The sequence below is a fragment of the Zonotrichia albicollis genome, chromosome 7, assembly GCF_047830755.1.
Source record: "Zonotrichia albicollis isolate bZonAlb1 chromosome 7, bZonAlb1.hap1, whole genome shotgun sequence".
NCBI lineage: Eukaryota > Metazoa > Chordata > Aves > Passeriformes > Passerellidae > Zonotrichia > Zonotrichia albicollis.
Window position 1 is genome coordinate 41,653,103 of NC_133825.1, and position 15,542 is coordinate 41,668,644.

A 15,542-nucleotide genomic window follows, 5' to 3' on the forward strand; every position below is an offset into this window, starting at 1 on the left:
CAGAATGAATTAATGTTTATCAAAACTGGGAAGTCTGTGGAGAGTGGAGAGAAGCTAGTGCCAGTAATGTTATCATTCTACATTTTGAGAAGTGAACATATAATAGTAGCCACATTTCTAGATAGCTATAAAATTGATTTGCAATTTTCAACAGAAAAAGTGAAATTAACTGCTCCATACCATCAGCAGCTGAGATGAGAATCTTCTCACCATACATCCAGTGTCTGGGGAAGGAAGCACAATAGGTAATTAGATGCCAGAACTCAACTCAGTACTTCTTTTAACCAAATATAAAGGGGTGGAGCCACTAACTTTAAGCCTCTGGTGGCTAAAATCAGATCTCCTTTACTCAGTGCAATTCTAGGTTCTTCAGTGCAGGGTGTTGTGAAGAATGTTTTAACACCTTTAGTCACAGGGCAGCAGACACCACTGTAATCTTCTATGGCTCGATACCTCACCTACAGATTGGAACAGAACACAGCAATTGGTTTTTTGAAGGAGTTATGGCCCTACTGATAAGTTTCACACTAAAAAATTAATTCAAGCATACCACAGATTTAAATATAATGACAGTGGCTGTCAAAGGGACTCTAAATTCTAAATTACTGCTTAACAGTGAAGCACAATCCTCTTTATTATCATGTTTCTTCCCATCTGGAAACTAAGAAGCAAATGCAAAGGCTAAGTGCCAAGAGTAACTGAGCAGATTGCTATACATTGTTTGTGTCACTTAATTACATTTATTTATACCACTGTTTCTATTATTTCAAAGTAATTTTAGACCAAACTTCAACAAATACTTACACTTCTTACTCGCTTGTCTGCTTTCTGTTTCAGTTGCTCTATCTATAAATGATTAAAAATAGAAATTTAGGCAGAATTCAACACAAAATGAAACCAGGTATAGAAATCATTCAACAAACACAGGAAGTACCATTAGCAGCTAGAAGACTCACAAAAGCATAACTTTTTAGTGCATCAAAAATGGGAGAACATTTAACAGAACTCCTGTACATGTATTTAAAGCCTGTTTATTTTAGTTATTAAAAAAGCTGGTCTATTATTGGAAAGGAAAGCAGACAATAGTGGGGAGAATCAGCTTGAGACACCACTGAGGAGCAGTTACCGTCAAACTGTATTGGTGACATCCATCTCTAACTGGCCAGTCCAGGCCATCTCCCTCAGGAATCCCAGACCATGTAAACACTTGCCTGAAGTTCTTCCATTTACTTCCCATATCATAGGGGAAGATAAAGGTCTCACCCGTTTGGTAGTACTGGATTCTGTCTTTGGCCTGGAAAATAATTAGGAAATGCAGTACATAAAAACACCTTACACACACTAGAGTCAAGCAGCAAGGGTCATAAGCCCTGTATGGGTCCATAGGACCTAGAGCAAATATTTTCAAGCAACAGTAGTGAACTCCTGCTGTATCAACCCAGGCTTTAAAACCTCCTTAAATTCAGAAGCATGTCTGCTTTGGGTGCCCCTATCCCTGTCAACCCCCATTTACTCTTTAACAACAGTCCACTGACTACATGGATAATTCCCTCCATGCTCTGATCTTACTTAACTGCTTTCTTTTAGAGACTAATGCCTGACTATTTCTCAGTTACATACAAAAGCTTCCACAGCTGAGAATCCTTTGGCTAATGATCATGAACATGACTCAACACTGGTGGTGCCAGCTCCTCCTCTAAGAATGCACACACAGGCATGATCTGAATTGCCCACATTCCGTAGTCACGGGCTTTACATTCCCACAGTTCTGATGACATCTAGTGGAGCAGCCACAGAACAGTGCTCTCTTTGTTGCAAAAATGCCATTTTATTAAGTATTTGTGTATTATAGTCTGTGCTCAGCTTTCAAAAGGGACATATTAGCAGCCTGAGTTTTACAGTAAAAATTTTAACATATTATTCCAAATTCTACAATAACAGGGATTCCTTTCACTTATGTTCCATTATCCCATTATTCCAGGACTTGGATCCAGCCATACAAAGAGCTGACATTACAATACTTTAAGTATTACAAGATTCTCATGCTAATTTGCCACACAAAATAAAAGAAAGAAAACAAGACATTAATGAAATGCTTGTGGACTTCCACAAAAAAATAACCAGGCAGAACCAAACTAATTTCTAAATACTGAGTCAGTTTTGCTTCCTCTAAACTTAGCTTCTGTTGCTTGACTGTATTTCTCCTGAAAAGTCTTGTGAAAACCTTTATAGAGATAAGGAGATCCAATTGAAATTTAAAGGACTGAAAACTAGGTATTTTCTAGTACTTCTTTAAAATCAAGGAAAATCCTCCCTAACAATCCAAAGTAAGAAATAGGTAAAACAATGAGTTAAAAGATGCCACTTTGAATGGGTCAGCGAGGTGGACAATCTACATCTACAGGCAGATGTAATGACTAAGACAGCTCAAGTTTCAGATGAAAACACCCTCAAGTAGGTAAGTAAAGTCTTTTCAAAGCAAATATTGTATGTTCAACAAGCTCCTCCAAAACAAAAGAAAAATCTATTCATTTACATGATTTCTCATTTCTTTCAGTGAATTTCAGAGATGGTAAAGGAAAAGTTTGTTGTAGGTGTTAGGTCAGCGTTGAAATTGTCAATTGAAATAACATCTTTGGTTTTAACCCAGAGATGCAACAAAAATTATAAATATGGAAAATAGACTTTGTAACAGTACAAGAATATTATAATAAAAGTATACCTTTTCTTCAATCCAGGATTCGATTGAAGTTTTATTTGTCAAAATTACTTTCATCTGAAATAAAAGTGTTAGGTGAAATTAGGATTTATTTTCTGCAGACATACATCACCTATACAAAGAAAGCTTCATTTAACAAACTAAACTTGTTTTAAAGCACAAAACAATTTTTATAGACTTAAGTGAAACATTTGTTAGAAGCTAACCCTCAGCAGAGATACATGATCTAGAATTACACACTTAAGACAGTACCACACAGTACTGCACTTTATGGTTAAAATGTGTCTTTGTTTCCTTCCAAAGATCTCCAACATTTTAACAAATATATCAAATATATTTACACCTATCTGCAGGGACAGGACAGGTATTTTTCCTTTTTCAGGGAGTTTATAAAATCCATCTCATATTTTCTTACTTACTTAGATTTTCACATCCAAGAAAAATAATTTAAAAATGAAAAATAATTTTAAAAAATCAAAAAGAATAAAAAAGTAATTTAAAAATATGAACAAATAATTTTAAAAAAACAAAACTGTGGTAGCAGAAAAACTGGGACAAAGCTACACAAATCCCTGAAAAAGTTATACAACATAAGCTTTGAACAACTGCACTTATCTCAATCCTGAATTCTGTTTCTGCTCCACAAGCACACAGAACTTACAGCTTTTAACTTCTTTGTAACAGAGCCATAGACTCACCTGGATAATAAAAAGCATCCCAACAGCAATAGTTGTTCCTAATGCCAGTCCTAAGGCAAATAAAGATGCAGCAAATGCAGACAGTCCAAAGGGAATAATGGGACGAGGGTCTCTTTTGGCTGCACTCATGTCAATCTTCACAGAACTCCACCCAAAAGATATCTGCAAAGAGGAAAATTCCATTCAACTCTAGAACTTTCCAACTGCTGAAACAAAACAAGTTATCCCTAAGAAATCTGGCTCTGAAAGTAAGTGTCCAACACCTCACAGAGATGAAGTAGAGTAACAAAAAAAATGTACTCAAAAGACTTGTATCTTCAGAAGTTTGCTGCTAGATGGAAAATGAAACTACAATCATTCCCCATCTTGCAAGCTCCACACACCCAAAAATCAGCAAAAAAATCTGGACTCTGGTATGCTCAAAAGCTCATACTCATCAGTGTCAGATGGACAATGTTTGCACAGACAGTCCCTGTTTTCTGTGGAAATGCTGCAGGTTTCCACTGAAAGCTCTGCAGACAGCAATTCTCAACATTATCCCTCTGCAAACACAACTCAGCTGCTACAAATACAACTTCATCTGTTACACTCAGGTGACATTATCAAGCTCTTCACTGCAACCACAAAGGCTGAAATCAAAGCTTATAATCTTAACCATGGATCTGAGATAAGGGGTGTATTCCAGAATGAGCTTTACTCACTGTTGAAGTTTTCCAGTTAAAAAAACTACAGCTAACATATTTTAGTCTCAAAAATAATGTATATTCTTTCTTGAAGCAAAAGACACAATTCAAAAAAGTGGCCAGTAAAAGAAAATAAATATGATCTAACTTGTGTGTTGGAAATAAATAGCAGCTGTTTTCTGTGCCAGCCAAAACATAGCCTGTCTCTCTCTCTCTCTACATAAAGTGCTACTCAGGAACTGTCTTCAGTCAATGTAGAGCAATAGGAAACTCCCTGTGATTATGAGAAGCCACAGGGAAAAAAAAGAAAAAAAAAGAATTAAAATAGAAACAACTTTCTTTGAATCCTCCTCCATTCCCATACATCTTATAGGTACCCAGCAGAACTAGGAGTGCATGTGGAAGAAGAACAAGGAATTCCACATGTTTCCTCTCAGAAAACCAAATTCTCACCTACTTCCAGAGATAAATTATGCACCTGACTCAAATAATATTTTAAGCATTTAGTTATGTTTTCTTACTCTGTTGTAAAGCTGAGTGTACATTGTCATAATAAATATGAATGAAGCATGAATGCATCCCAGTGGAGCTAAGAGGAGAAACAGAGTGAAAGATGCATGATTCTGATATCCACAACAGTTGTTGATCCAAGGACAGTGGTGATCCATCTTCATAACACATCTGTGAATAATAAATACTGATTAATATAAAGGACACAGAAGATGTTTCTCAAAAAACTCAAAGGATGGCTGATTTTCTAATCCTCAACCTCCATTCTTTCATTTGAACCCACCAACTTCTACAATCAGATCGACACAGTTTCTTTTCAGTTGCTATTCAGAATTATATTTCCATGTTGTAGAATTAAAAAAGCAAATAAAAAGTGCTTCCAGGGTTTATAGAAATAACAAATGAACACATATGTTGCAATATCCTTTCCACACTCCCTTAGGAGTCCTTCAGAGGACAACCTGCCCAGACTGCAGACAGCTGAAGTGCCTTGATTTTTTCAAGATGCACTAAATTCTAGTGACAGCTATTTATAATAAAATATCCTTTGTACAGGACAAGTGTGGTGGAAGATAACAAGGTGCAAACTTCTTAAGTTGACCAAAAAGGTTTCATTATGTCACTTAAAGTGTCAACTCCCTTCAAAAACCTGCTTTGGTGAAGAGTGGAAAAAAAGCAGTCCAAAATTTCCACTCAAATCAACTTTTAATTCCCTTTTGGAAAGATGACAGAAGAGGTATTTCTACTCTCAGAGCACATCAATGTTTTGACTAAGAATTTAAAAAAAATTTCAAATGATTTTTAGGTCTGCATCGTTTTGTTAGTACCATCATGAAGTTTTTAAGAGAAACTGATTTCAAACTATAACGAAAATGTTAAAGACAGTCATTTTTCTAAACTAAAACATAGCAAAACTGTAGAGATATCATACAACTAGAAAGTGGAAACACTTGAAGGGCTATAGTGCTCATATGGAAGGTTTTAAAAAAACTACAATGCAGGTGCTGGAAGCACAAGTTATGGTAACAGCCCATCATGAGGTTTGAAGCTGCTCTAAAATGGATTTTCAACAACTGTGAAGAGGAACAGTACCTGTTACACTTCCGACAGTGGTGTGAACGAGGTGCCTTGTAAGACTGACACACTTTACAGTATTGGAGATACATGCAATCCTGAGATTTCTCCTTTAAACAGAAGAACAGCAGTGTTAGATGTATACACAACTCTGCTAGCAATGTTTATCTTGGCATTTTCCTAACTTCTGATTTCTTCTGACAGGGTGTGTTTCATAGTCCAACCCAACTTAATGGTAGGCATCAAGGAGAGGAAAAAACAAAATTAAATCATCTCCCAGCTAATCTCTTGGCTATCAACACAGCCATCTCCCACTGTTGAAAGTGCTGGCTGCTAAAAGAAATAAACAGTTCTTCCTTCAGGAAGAGCAACTGTACAAGCAGGATTTCACAGTGAAGTTCTGAGAGTAAAAGTCCGCACGTTATTGTTCTAAGAAAAAAAAATCCCGAACACATTTTCTCTCCATTTTACACAATAATCTACTCTAAGCTTATTACTAAGATACAGCACTGGTAAACACTAATGTTCAACTCTCTCACAATCTCTTTTGCACACACAGTCCCCAACTACAGCAACACTTGCAGACAGCAAGCAGTGGCCAAAATCTTGCACCCATTTGTCCTGCTAAGATGATTATCAGGATCCTCTTCTGCCCAGACTCTGTCCTGAGTAATACTCCACAATTAGAAAGGTGACCAGCACTAAACTCTGCATCACCCCACTGGAACACCAACTCTGGGCAACTGCCTTGAGATACTGAACTTGTGTCATTCTTGGCTTCAACTCTTCCAAGAGATTACTGAAGCACGGGAAATGCAAATTTCTCTCTTGCACTGTGTGAAGCAGATGGTAACCATATAATTTTCTGGCTTGCATAAAATAAAAAAGAAATTTTCTAAATTAATTACTTCTGTTACTGCTAGCAGCAAAATCTCCAAACCAGGTGTCTGCAGGAGCACGCAGATAACCTTGAGGTTCTCATTCCCAGCTATCTGTCCTTGTTTCCTGTGCTTTGCTTTGAGAAGCCCCTAATACAATAAAGCACAGCAACTGCTGCCAGCCAAGCAGCATTAGCAGAGCCCTGACAGCACAGGGAGGGGATGGAGAAGGGCAGCAGAATAGAACAGAGCCTCGGAGAAGCAGATAAAGGACGCAACTCAGGCAGGCAGGAAGCCCGCTCAGCTCTGCAAGGCTGACAAAGCAGCAGGCACGGAAATCAACAGAGCTGTGCTTGCTGCAGCTGGGGTCAAGGAACGGCCTCCAAATATTACAACACTGAACACGGAATACCACCAAAACAGACCCCACAAGGCCACCTAAGAGCTTCCAATAAGGCAAGTGACAATGTAAAGTAAAGCACTACATATACATTAAATAAGTGGGGATAGCTAGTGAATGTGTAATCAGTGCGGCGGATAAAAACTCTGTTTACCCAACGCTCGGCACACTCCATTAGAGGAAGGATATTTGAAGGGCCCAGCGTGCTGCTTTCTAAGAGCAAAACTGCGTTAGAAAGTTTCTATCTGTCCGATTTCAGTATCAGGAACAAACTGGGTTCTACTGGAAACTCTGGAAGCGGCAAGAGCAAACCGGGGAGAGGCAAAGGGAAGATTTCGGAACAAGATAAGGAGGAAGGAGTGGCCTGAGAGGGAGCAGCGTTCTCGGGGGACAGAGGAGAAGCAGCGGCACCGAAGGACACGCGATTTGCACAGTCCTGACCGCGGGGCGGCCGGCCCGGCCCCAGGGCTGCCCGCCGGGCCCCGCCAGGCCCCGGGCCGAGGCGGTCGCAAGGCAGCGCTTACCGGCGTCCACCCCAGCGGGACGTACCCGGGGCCCACGAACATGGCGCTGAAGTAGTTGTAGAGGATCATGACGGTCCAGTTGAGCAGCATCACGAAGTTGACGCTTCCCCCGGCCGTGTCCAGGGGCCAGTACCAGAGCGCGGCGTCGGCCATGGCGGTGGCGGAGCACACGGCCACCACGGCCAGCGCCACCGCCGGGCCCCAGTGGCACAGGCGGCGCGCCCGCTGCAGCGCGCCCGGCCCCACCATCGCCGCTACCGCCGCCCGGCCGCCGCCGCCCCGCCGCCGCCGTGCATGGCTCCCGCCGGCCGCCGAGGGAGAGGGCGGGAAGGGAAGAGGGAAGGGAGCGGGAAGGGGAGGGGAGGGAAGGGAGTGGGAGGAGAGGCGGGGAAGGGGCGGGGAAGGGGCGGGAGCGGGGCCCGCGCTGCCGCCACAGCCCGCCCGCGGTCCGCTCGCAATACGGCCCCCCCGGGAAACAGCGGCCCGCCAGTAGCGCCGCAGCCGCGTTCCCCTCCCTTGCAGTTTACGAGGCGGGGCATGAGGGGCTGGGGGACGGGAGTGACCCGCCGCTGCCGCCTCTGCTCGGTGCCTGCGGTGCGGCGCGATCCCGCGTGTCAAGGCCGCTCAGGGGTTGTCGGGAGAGCCGAGAGGGGCTGGGTCGTGCCGGTTAAATCACCTGAGTTTCGCCGGAACGTGTGGCGAGGAGCCCGGGGGCGGGGTGGGGGACGCGTTTTGGTGTGGCAGAACGCGGAAGCGGCGCGGTGCGGAGCGGCGCCCCCGGCACCGGCAGCGCCATCGCCGCGATGTCCTCCGACTTCGAGAGCTACGAGCAGGACTTCGCCGTGCTCACGGCGGACATCACGGGCCGCATCGGGAAGGTGCCGAAGCTGGTAGGAGGTGAGCGGCTGCTCTCCGTCCCCGCGGCCCTCGCTCCGCAGGCCCGTGCGCGGGAGCCGGCGGTGGGCGCGCAGGGCGGTGGCGGGAGGTGCCGGCGTGGTTCAGGGAGCCCTCGCCGCTGTCACTCCTCGCTCCTTACGCAGCGCTGTCACCGCCCTGCCCCGGTCTGTCCCAGCAGCGAGATGTGTTGAGGATACTGTGACAGAATATTTGCTCGCTGGTCGCTGTAGGGATCAGCCCTTCCCTTCTGCCCCGCTCTGGGGTTCCGCCGGTGCTCCTGAAGGGCTGGGCAGAGCTAAAGCTGCTGGGGGATGCTCCCCGTGCCAGCATTGCTGCTGAATCCTCGTTGTTGTGATCATGCCACGACATCACTCATGGAAATCAAGTGTTTTTCCTATGGCACAGACAGATTTTGTGCGTGACTTAATCTGAATCAGTATTTTTGCTGCCTGCTCCTCGTACGTTTGATTTGGATAATTGACTGTGGTGACTCACAGGCAGGAGCAGATTCAAAGAAATCCGTGTTCGTTTACTTTAATGTGTTTGTCAGTAGCCTGCAGCGTTCATGGTCTATTTCGTGATGTATCCCTGCAGCAGAGTCAATACTGTCTGTAAGAGTAGAAAGATGAAAATTTTAATCTTGTTAATCAGCCCAGCTGAATCTTCCAGCCCACAGGAATCAGTGCCCCAGTACGGGGCTCTGAGTGTGACATGGAGGGAAGTTGGCACTCGTGGTTTTCTCATCTGTTCCTCTTGTAGCTCTGCTTAATGCCTCTTCCAGCTCATTTAATACTTCTGCCTCTGCTTCTCATGCAAATTACCCAGACGTTTGGGAGCCTTAACCATAGGAGTGGATAATGTGTAAGAAGGAAGTAAACACATACTAATGGTGTACTTTTCCATATGACTAAAGGAAAAGGTATCATGCATCCAGGACCAAACAACAGCATCCTACTTTTAGAGTGGGAAATCATGAAGTGATGAGTAGTGACCCTAAACAGGATTTGAGGTAGGTGGTCAACTAAAATGTGTGATCTCAGGGGATTTTGAATAAAATATCTTTTTGATTTTGGAAGGTTATGTCCAATTCTAATCTCAGCAAGTTGGAAAGTCTTCTGAAAAAACAGGGTTGAGTTCCATGGTTAAAGAAAATTGTGCCTTTTCCTTGGCTTAACAGAGATGTTTTGCTCTTGATCTTAACAGCAAGGACACAGAGAGATAATTCAGTCAGAACCTGCAGCTGAGGTGGAAAAATTTGTCAGTTTTCTAATGGAAACTTACAAAATAAAGATGAAAGAGAATCAGAGTTCCTGTGATTGAATTTTAGAACTGGTGTGTAATTTAATCTCCTCAGAAATTATATTTAACCTGTAAATGGCCACTGGAACCATTTACTGAGATGATGCAGGGAATCCTTCACAAAGGCTTCTTAACTTTTGAACTGTAAATTTAAAGACATCTGGTAGGAACAAGGAGACATCATAAATACACTACTGGCTCATCCTCTGAAAATCAATAGTGCCAGGCTGATTTATAGGAAAAGAGAGATTTAATTCCCTAATTGTAAAGAATAGAGATTTGAGTTCCTTGTTGTATAGATTTTGGAAGTCATCAGAGTCTGCTCAATAGTAGAAAGAATATTCTGCATAATAGTAGTGGATTTCCATAATCCTCTCCTTGAATCAGTCTCCCTTATTCACTTAGGGAGATTTTGGAGCTTAAATAAAAGATGTTTAAAGAGTATTGGCTTCAACAGTGACATAGCCTAGAAGCAGCAGGCTTTGCAATCATCACTCTTTAATGAGACCATTAGAAGTTTACTTTTGTAATAGAATTTGCCATCCTCCTGGAGGAGACAGAATGAATGCTCCCTGCAGGACCAGGAATGTGGTACTGGGCTAAATGGAGTCAAGATAAGACAAGAGTTAATTTTTTTCACCCCATATTATATTTGTGGTTGGTTATATGGATTTTGAACTGACTTGCATTATAGCTGCTTCTTGCACTGTGCACTTATGGCTTAGCTATTGCTTCTGTTTTCAGGGCTATTCTGTCTTTCATCAAAAGACATTTCAAAAAAAATTCCATGATTTCAAAACAAACTGCAGTCTTAGCTAACACAGGCATTTGGCCACTTGGAAAAAGAAATCTCTGATTATGCTGAACCCTTTATCAGAAATATTTTAAATACACATTTTTCCCTTGTTTCTTAATAGGAACATTTGCAAGATCTTTGCTTCTTCATCACCAGAAGTTCCAGTTAGTTCTTGTGGCGGTGACTGGGAGAGCCTCAAAGAGAGGAATGTGAGGTGGGAGGGGAGCTGAGGGGACAGTTTGCAGCAGCAGTGATTTGAGAGACTGCTGATGGCCTTCTTCCTCCCAGCTGGAAGAAGCAGGATGAAAGGTGTAAGGACTTGTGCCACTCTGCATAATAAAGAGAGATCTCCTGAAGTCTAGTGACTGGTTATTTCCCTCTGCTGCCCAAGATGGACCTGCTCCAGTGGAGAAATGCTGCTTAATTGGTTTTGCAACATTCCTGCATTCCCTGTTGTCAGGAGATGATGCTGTCCTGTGTTCTAGGAGGATGATGGCTCAGCTATTGTCACAAATGCATAAATTGTTCAGCAAGAAATGTAACAAAGGCTCTCTGATATCGCAGAAACAATAAGCAGCAGGGACAATAGAACATCTTGGGAAGAAATGTCTTCTGTTGTTGAGGCAGACATCACCTGGGGGATTAAAGAAAGTTATAAATAGAGAAATGCCTTTTAAATAGATTTTCTGTGTTGCTGCTGCAGGTCTTTGAAGAATGAAGATCATTGACTGATGTGTTTTATTAATGCTCCTCGGTGTTTCAGAGAAACATCTGTCTTATGATTTGACCAAAACTTCATACAGATTTTGATTGCTTGATATGAAAGAGAGTTTTATCAGCAAAAATGGTGATCTTAGTCTATTCCCAGCACAGTAGCCTCTGGTTTGTGATGGCTTTGGACTGGAGTGCTGCCATTCTTCTCATATTTGGTACCTGCATTTTCTGCTGGGCAATCAAAGTGCTGCATTTGAGTTGCTAACAGGTTTAACTGAAGAAAGCCCCACTTTTAATTTTCTGTTGTACTCCTGCTGTACTGAAGTTTCCTGTCTCAGTTTCAGGTCTGGCTCATTATGCCATGCCTCTTGAACCCAGTTTTATGACCCAAAGAGAGAAATGCATGTACTGTTCATTTGTCTCTGCTGTTGGACAGTAACTTCTGGCAGTGGTGAACATGTAACCACCTGAGTGAGCACAGCAGCATCAGCGAGTGGTCAGTGAGCTGAAGCCCTTTGTTACTCAGTGTCTTCCTCAGCATGTGCTAATGAAAAGATGCAATTCCACGAGCAGTGGGACTACTCAGTCTTGAGCCAGGGTTTTTTGAGATCAAACCGCTGCTGTGTTATCTTTTCAATCTTGTAGACAGATTCCCACCTTTCTGTAACTGCTGTATTTTGGGAGACAAAGTGTCTAATGCCAGGACAAAGCTGAAAGAACTGGGGAAAATGTAGTGAAAGCTTGTTTAAGAAAGTTATACAACCTTGTGTACAAACAGAGAACAGATTTCTTTACAATCCTCCACAGAGGAAAACCCCTTTTTGTTTCCAGTCTTTATCCATAGTTTGTCAATTTTCACTTAAAATATACAAGCTATGTGAAATATTTTGTTTGGGACATTCTGTCTAGCAATGTAAGGAAAAGATTACATTTAGATATATTTGATGGAGCATTGTTTTTTATTTTCTCTAAAGGATATTTGAGTTCTCAATCAAAATAAAGAGTTATAAAGCACTTTTTACTTCCTGTAGAAGTGTATTTAGGGAAGTGTTGCAGTAGGCAGGTTGAAAACTGCTAAGTCACAGTGGACTAATACAGTTAGTAATATGAGCATCTTTAATTAGACTGTAACTTGTTTATCCTGATCTACTTGATTAGTGGCAAACTTCTCTTACCAGAGGAACTCCCTTGGATCTCACTTTCAGTCTCTGAACAAATCATCCTGTGAGTACTGTGTCCCCTTCCTATGGGGATTCTGGCTGTGGAATAAAGAATTTCCTTTGCTTAACCACTGAAGTAAAAGTAAAACTGAAAAGAAATGCTTTGGGAGCCATGGTTACATGGTACTGTGTGCCCTAGAGGGTCAGCAGTTGCAACAAGTTTAGCTGCTCTCTTGGAAGTCTGAAGATCCTGCTCCAGAGCTGCAGTGCTGGGATGTTGCCATGTGCCTGCTCACATATCTATTTGAAGCAAAACCAAAGGCAGCATCGGGTGATTATGTACCTGGGCCAGTATTAAAATCTGTAGTTGGGTTAAAATTTAATTAACTAAACCATTGGAGGTCATTTGAATACCCTCTCCTCCTAATTTTATGAGAGCAGTTTTAGCTAGACCTTTTTCTGTACTAATGAGTTTTCCCTACAAAAGGTCTGTAGCTAAATTTCTCTGTGGGTCAGTAAGATTTTACTGGCCAGTGGAGTGCTGGGTAGTTCTTGTAATCACAAGTACAAGCAGAATTTTCTCAGTATGAAATACCTGCCAAAAAACTTCAACTTTATATCCCTAAATTTCAGGTTACTAAATGTGTATGAAAATTGTGATCCAGTATAACTCAAGGAAGTACTGAAAATGCTATAGTACATTTATTTTCTGCTGCTATGTTTTAAAATTTTATTTCCGCTTCAATAAAATGGTGCTGTGTATTTCATACCTTCCATTGTTTTTATTTTTGTCCATTTTCATCTTGCTGACTTCCAAATGAAGGGAAGAACAGAGGTGTTCTGGGATATTGGAATAGAAATATATGGGGGGGATGGGAAGGGGCTGATTTCTTTTAGTTTTTTTGTGTTGGGAAGATAAAGTGCTGAATTTTCTGGCCTGGGTGCTATCATGAGAACCTGGTGGGGAATTAAAGGAAGACATTGCCTGCAGAAAACTAAAAGTACTACACAGAAATTTTTTCCTGCATCTTCTGCTATGGTGGAATCCACTGGATGTGTCAGGATGAATTCCAGATTTGCTGGAAAGATGGTCCCAAGCCTGATCCTCTGTGCAGGCAGAGCTCCAGTGTATGGAACTGAGGAAGGACAGATTGTGATGTTCCTGTGTCCCTGAATGACAGCGTATTTTGGTGAATGAGAAGTATGTTATTATTAAAGTGGTTCTCTCATGAAATTCAGTGCTTTGTGGAATGCAGAGGATCGAAGGAGATCATCAGATTGTCCCTTTGGGTTTTAACGTGTCAGTTCCAGGATACAAAGAGATCATGTGGAAGAGGAGCAAGGGGACTCAGATTAAAAGCAAAGCTCTGAAGTTTAGAGACACATGATTCAGTCTTGTGCTGACATAGACTTATCCATCGTGACCTCTGGGGAGCTGTGACTGGAGACACTTTGGTGACATTCACTTTTTATCTGCTTCATCAGGCAAACCACCAGTAGAGATGTCTCATGAGACTCCTGGTTCCAAACCAACCATTTGTATGTTCAGTGTTGTTGTTAACTTCATTGACATAATGAGTGGATTTAGAGTCTGAGGGCTGGAAGATGTGATGGTAGGATGGAAACCCTTGAATACCCACAGTAATGAAGCAGTGTGGAGACATCTTATTATCCAGTGTCTGAATATTTCTCAGTTTGTTTCATGCTGTAACAAACCAAGTTGTGAAGCACGTGGAATGTTTGTGATGATGTGACACTGAATTTCAGTTCTCAGTTCAGACTGGATTCTGCCTGCAAATGGATGGTTGGAGGCAGGGCAAAAGTCAGTCTCTGTAGCTGGGACCTTGCTGGGGAACCTGGCAGATGGTGATTGCTATGTATAGCTTAAAACTTATTTGGATTTTTTAAAAAATTCTATATTTTATTACTAATTTCCATTTTTACTGTTACTAGAAGACAGTGTTTTTCTTGTAGTTCCTGTGGCATTTCATTTTATATCTGTTGAACCAAAAGAAACAATTCTAGACCCAGCATAGAAGTAGGGGAATAGAAACATCATTTTTCTTCAGACCCTGAATTAGTATTAATTGGGATGCTTGGTTGGTTTTGTGCATCTCATATTTTGCAGGTGAATCTTTTATGCCTTTGTTCTTAAATGATATTTTTTCCATTTAGTGTATGCATGTGCCTTCTCATGCATTTGTACACACCAGCAAGTGCCTGCTGAGGCAGAATTCCTACAGCTGAAGCAGCTGTAAGTGCTTTCCTAACTAGCAAATGCTGCATAACAGGGCAGAACTTCAAGGATTCTCCAGTCTATTTTTTTTTTTTAATTACTAATGTGTGTATCACCATGTGTGAGGATGTCACACAGAATAAATCTCGAGTCTGTTTTAGTTGATACATGCAATCTTTTGAAATGGTATGCTTTTCTTTCATGGTAAGAACACAATTATATTGGCTTTTTCACAATTCTGTTTCAGATGAGAAGAAGCAGATGGTTGCAAATGTTGAGAAACAGCTTGAAGAAGCGAGGGAACTGGTATGTTCTGGCTTTTCATGTGTTAACTGCAAATTCCTAAAAAAGTAATAGAATCATTGATAGCAACATTTAACACCCATGCCCTAAAAATACTTAGCAATGATATATTAGAAAATGAAATAGTAGTCTTGAAATAGTTCTTATTTGAGGCTATGAAATAAGAGTGTATCTTTTTTTAATCCTCTGTTAAGTGATACAAGGTTTGCACTATTGCTGTAAGTCCATAAATAGTTAGACATAGTTGAGGATTAGGTCTTCAGGAATGGAATTAAATTTTTACACACCATGACTTTGTTTTTGGCTTGTAAGACCCAAGCACCTACTTAATTTCATCTATCAGAATGTCTTGTAGAGTAGTAGATCTTTTTTTCCATTTTAGCAAGTGAGACATAAAGGTGAGGACAAGGGGCCATGGCAGTGTGGGTCACTGCTCCAACAAGAGTGTAACTGTTAACCAGGCATTAGTTTGTGGCTCACACTGACAAAAAATCCCAGTATGTGACAAACAACTGTGTCTCTTTTATTTATTTTGTTCCCGCTACAGCCTGGCATATCTTCCATCTGGGAGGAGGATAAGAGTAAAGTTTTGTAGATGTGGAGTAACTGAGTGTTGGTGACAGCTGAGATTGGCTTTTTCCCACATGGCCA

The 15,542-nt window shown here is 41.6% G+C and overlaps 2 protein-coding genes across 5 annotated transcripts in view; one reads left to right on the forward strand and one right to left on the reverse strand.

The window, feature by feature from the left end:
* ZDHHC6 (zDHHC palmitoyltransferase 6) overlaps positions 1 to 7,883 on the reverse strand; it is a 9,952-nt gene extending 2,069 nt beyond the window's left edge. Inside the window, exons 1-9 of the mRNA XM_074545224.1 lie at positions 7,487 to 7,883; positions 5,703 to 5,794; positions 4,622 to 4,781; positions 3,418 to 3,579; positions 2,723 to 2,776; positions 1,127 to 1,294; positions 805 to 846; positions 313 to 458; positions 181 to 224 (exon numbers count right to left, since the gene is read on the reverse strand). Coding sequence (XP_074401325.1) covers positions 181 to 224; positions 313 to 458; positions 805 to 846; positions 1,127 to 1,294; positions 2,723 to 2,776; positions 3,418 to 3,579; positions 4,622 to 4,781; positions 5,703 to 5,794; positions 7,487 to 7,735 — 1,117 coding nt within the window. The 5' untranslated portion in view covers positions 7,736 to 7,883. The remainder of the gene's footprint in view (positions 1 to 180; positions 225 to 312; positions 459 to 804; positions 847 to 1,126; positions 1,295 to 2,722; positions 2,777 to 3,417; positions 3,580 to 4,621; positions 4,782 to 5,702; positions 5,795 to 7,486) is intronic.
* Positions 7,884 to 7,958: 75 nt separating this feature from the next.
* The window catches only part of VTI1A (vesicle transport through interaction with t-SNAREs 1A), a 258,683-nt gene continuing 251,099 nt past the window's right edge, over positions 7,959 to 15,542 (forward strand). Inside the window, exons 1-2 of one of the 4 annotated variants that reach the window (XM_074545233.1) lie at positions 7,959 to 8,383; positions 14,836 to 14,894. In XM_074545233.1, the coding sequence (XP_074401334.1) occupies positions 8,290 to 8,383; positions 14,836 to 14,894 (153 nt within the window). In that variant the 5' untranslated portion in view covers positions 7,959 to 8,289. The remainder of the gene's footprint in view (positions 8,384 to 14,835; positions 14,895 to 15,542) is intronic. The other 3 variants (XM_074545231.1, XM_074545232.1, XM_074545230.1) reach the window with 3 other exon arrangements.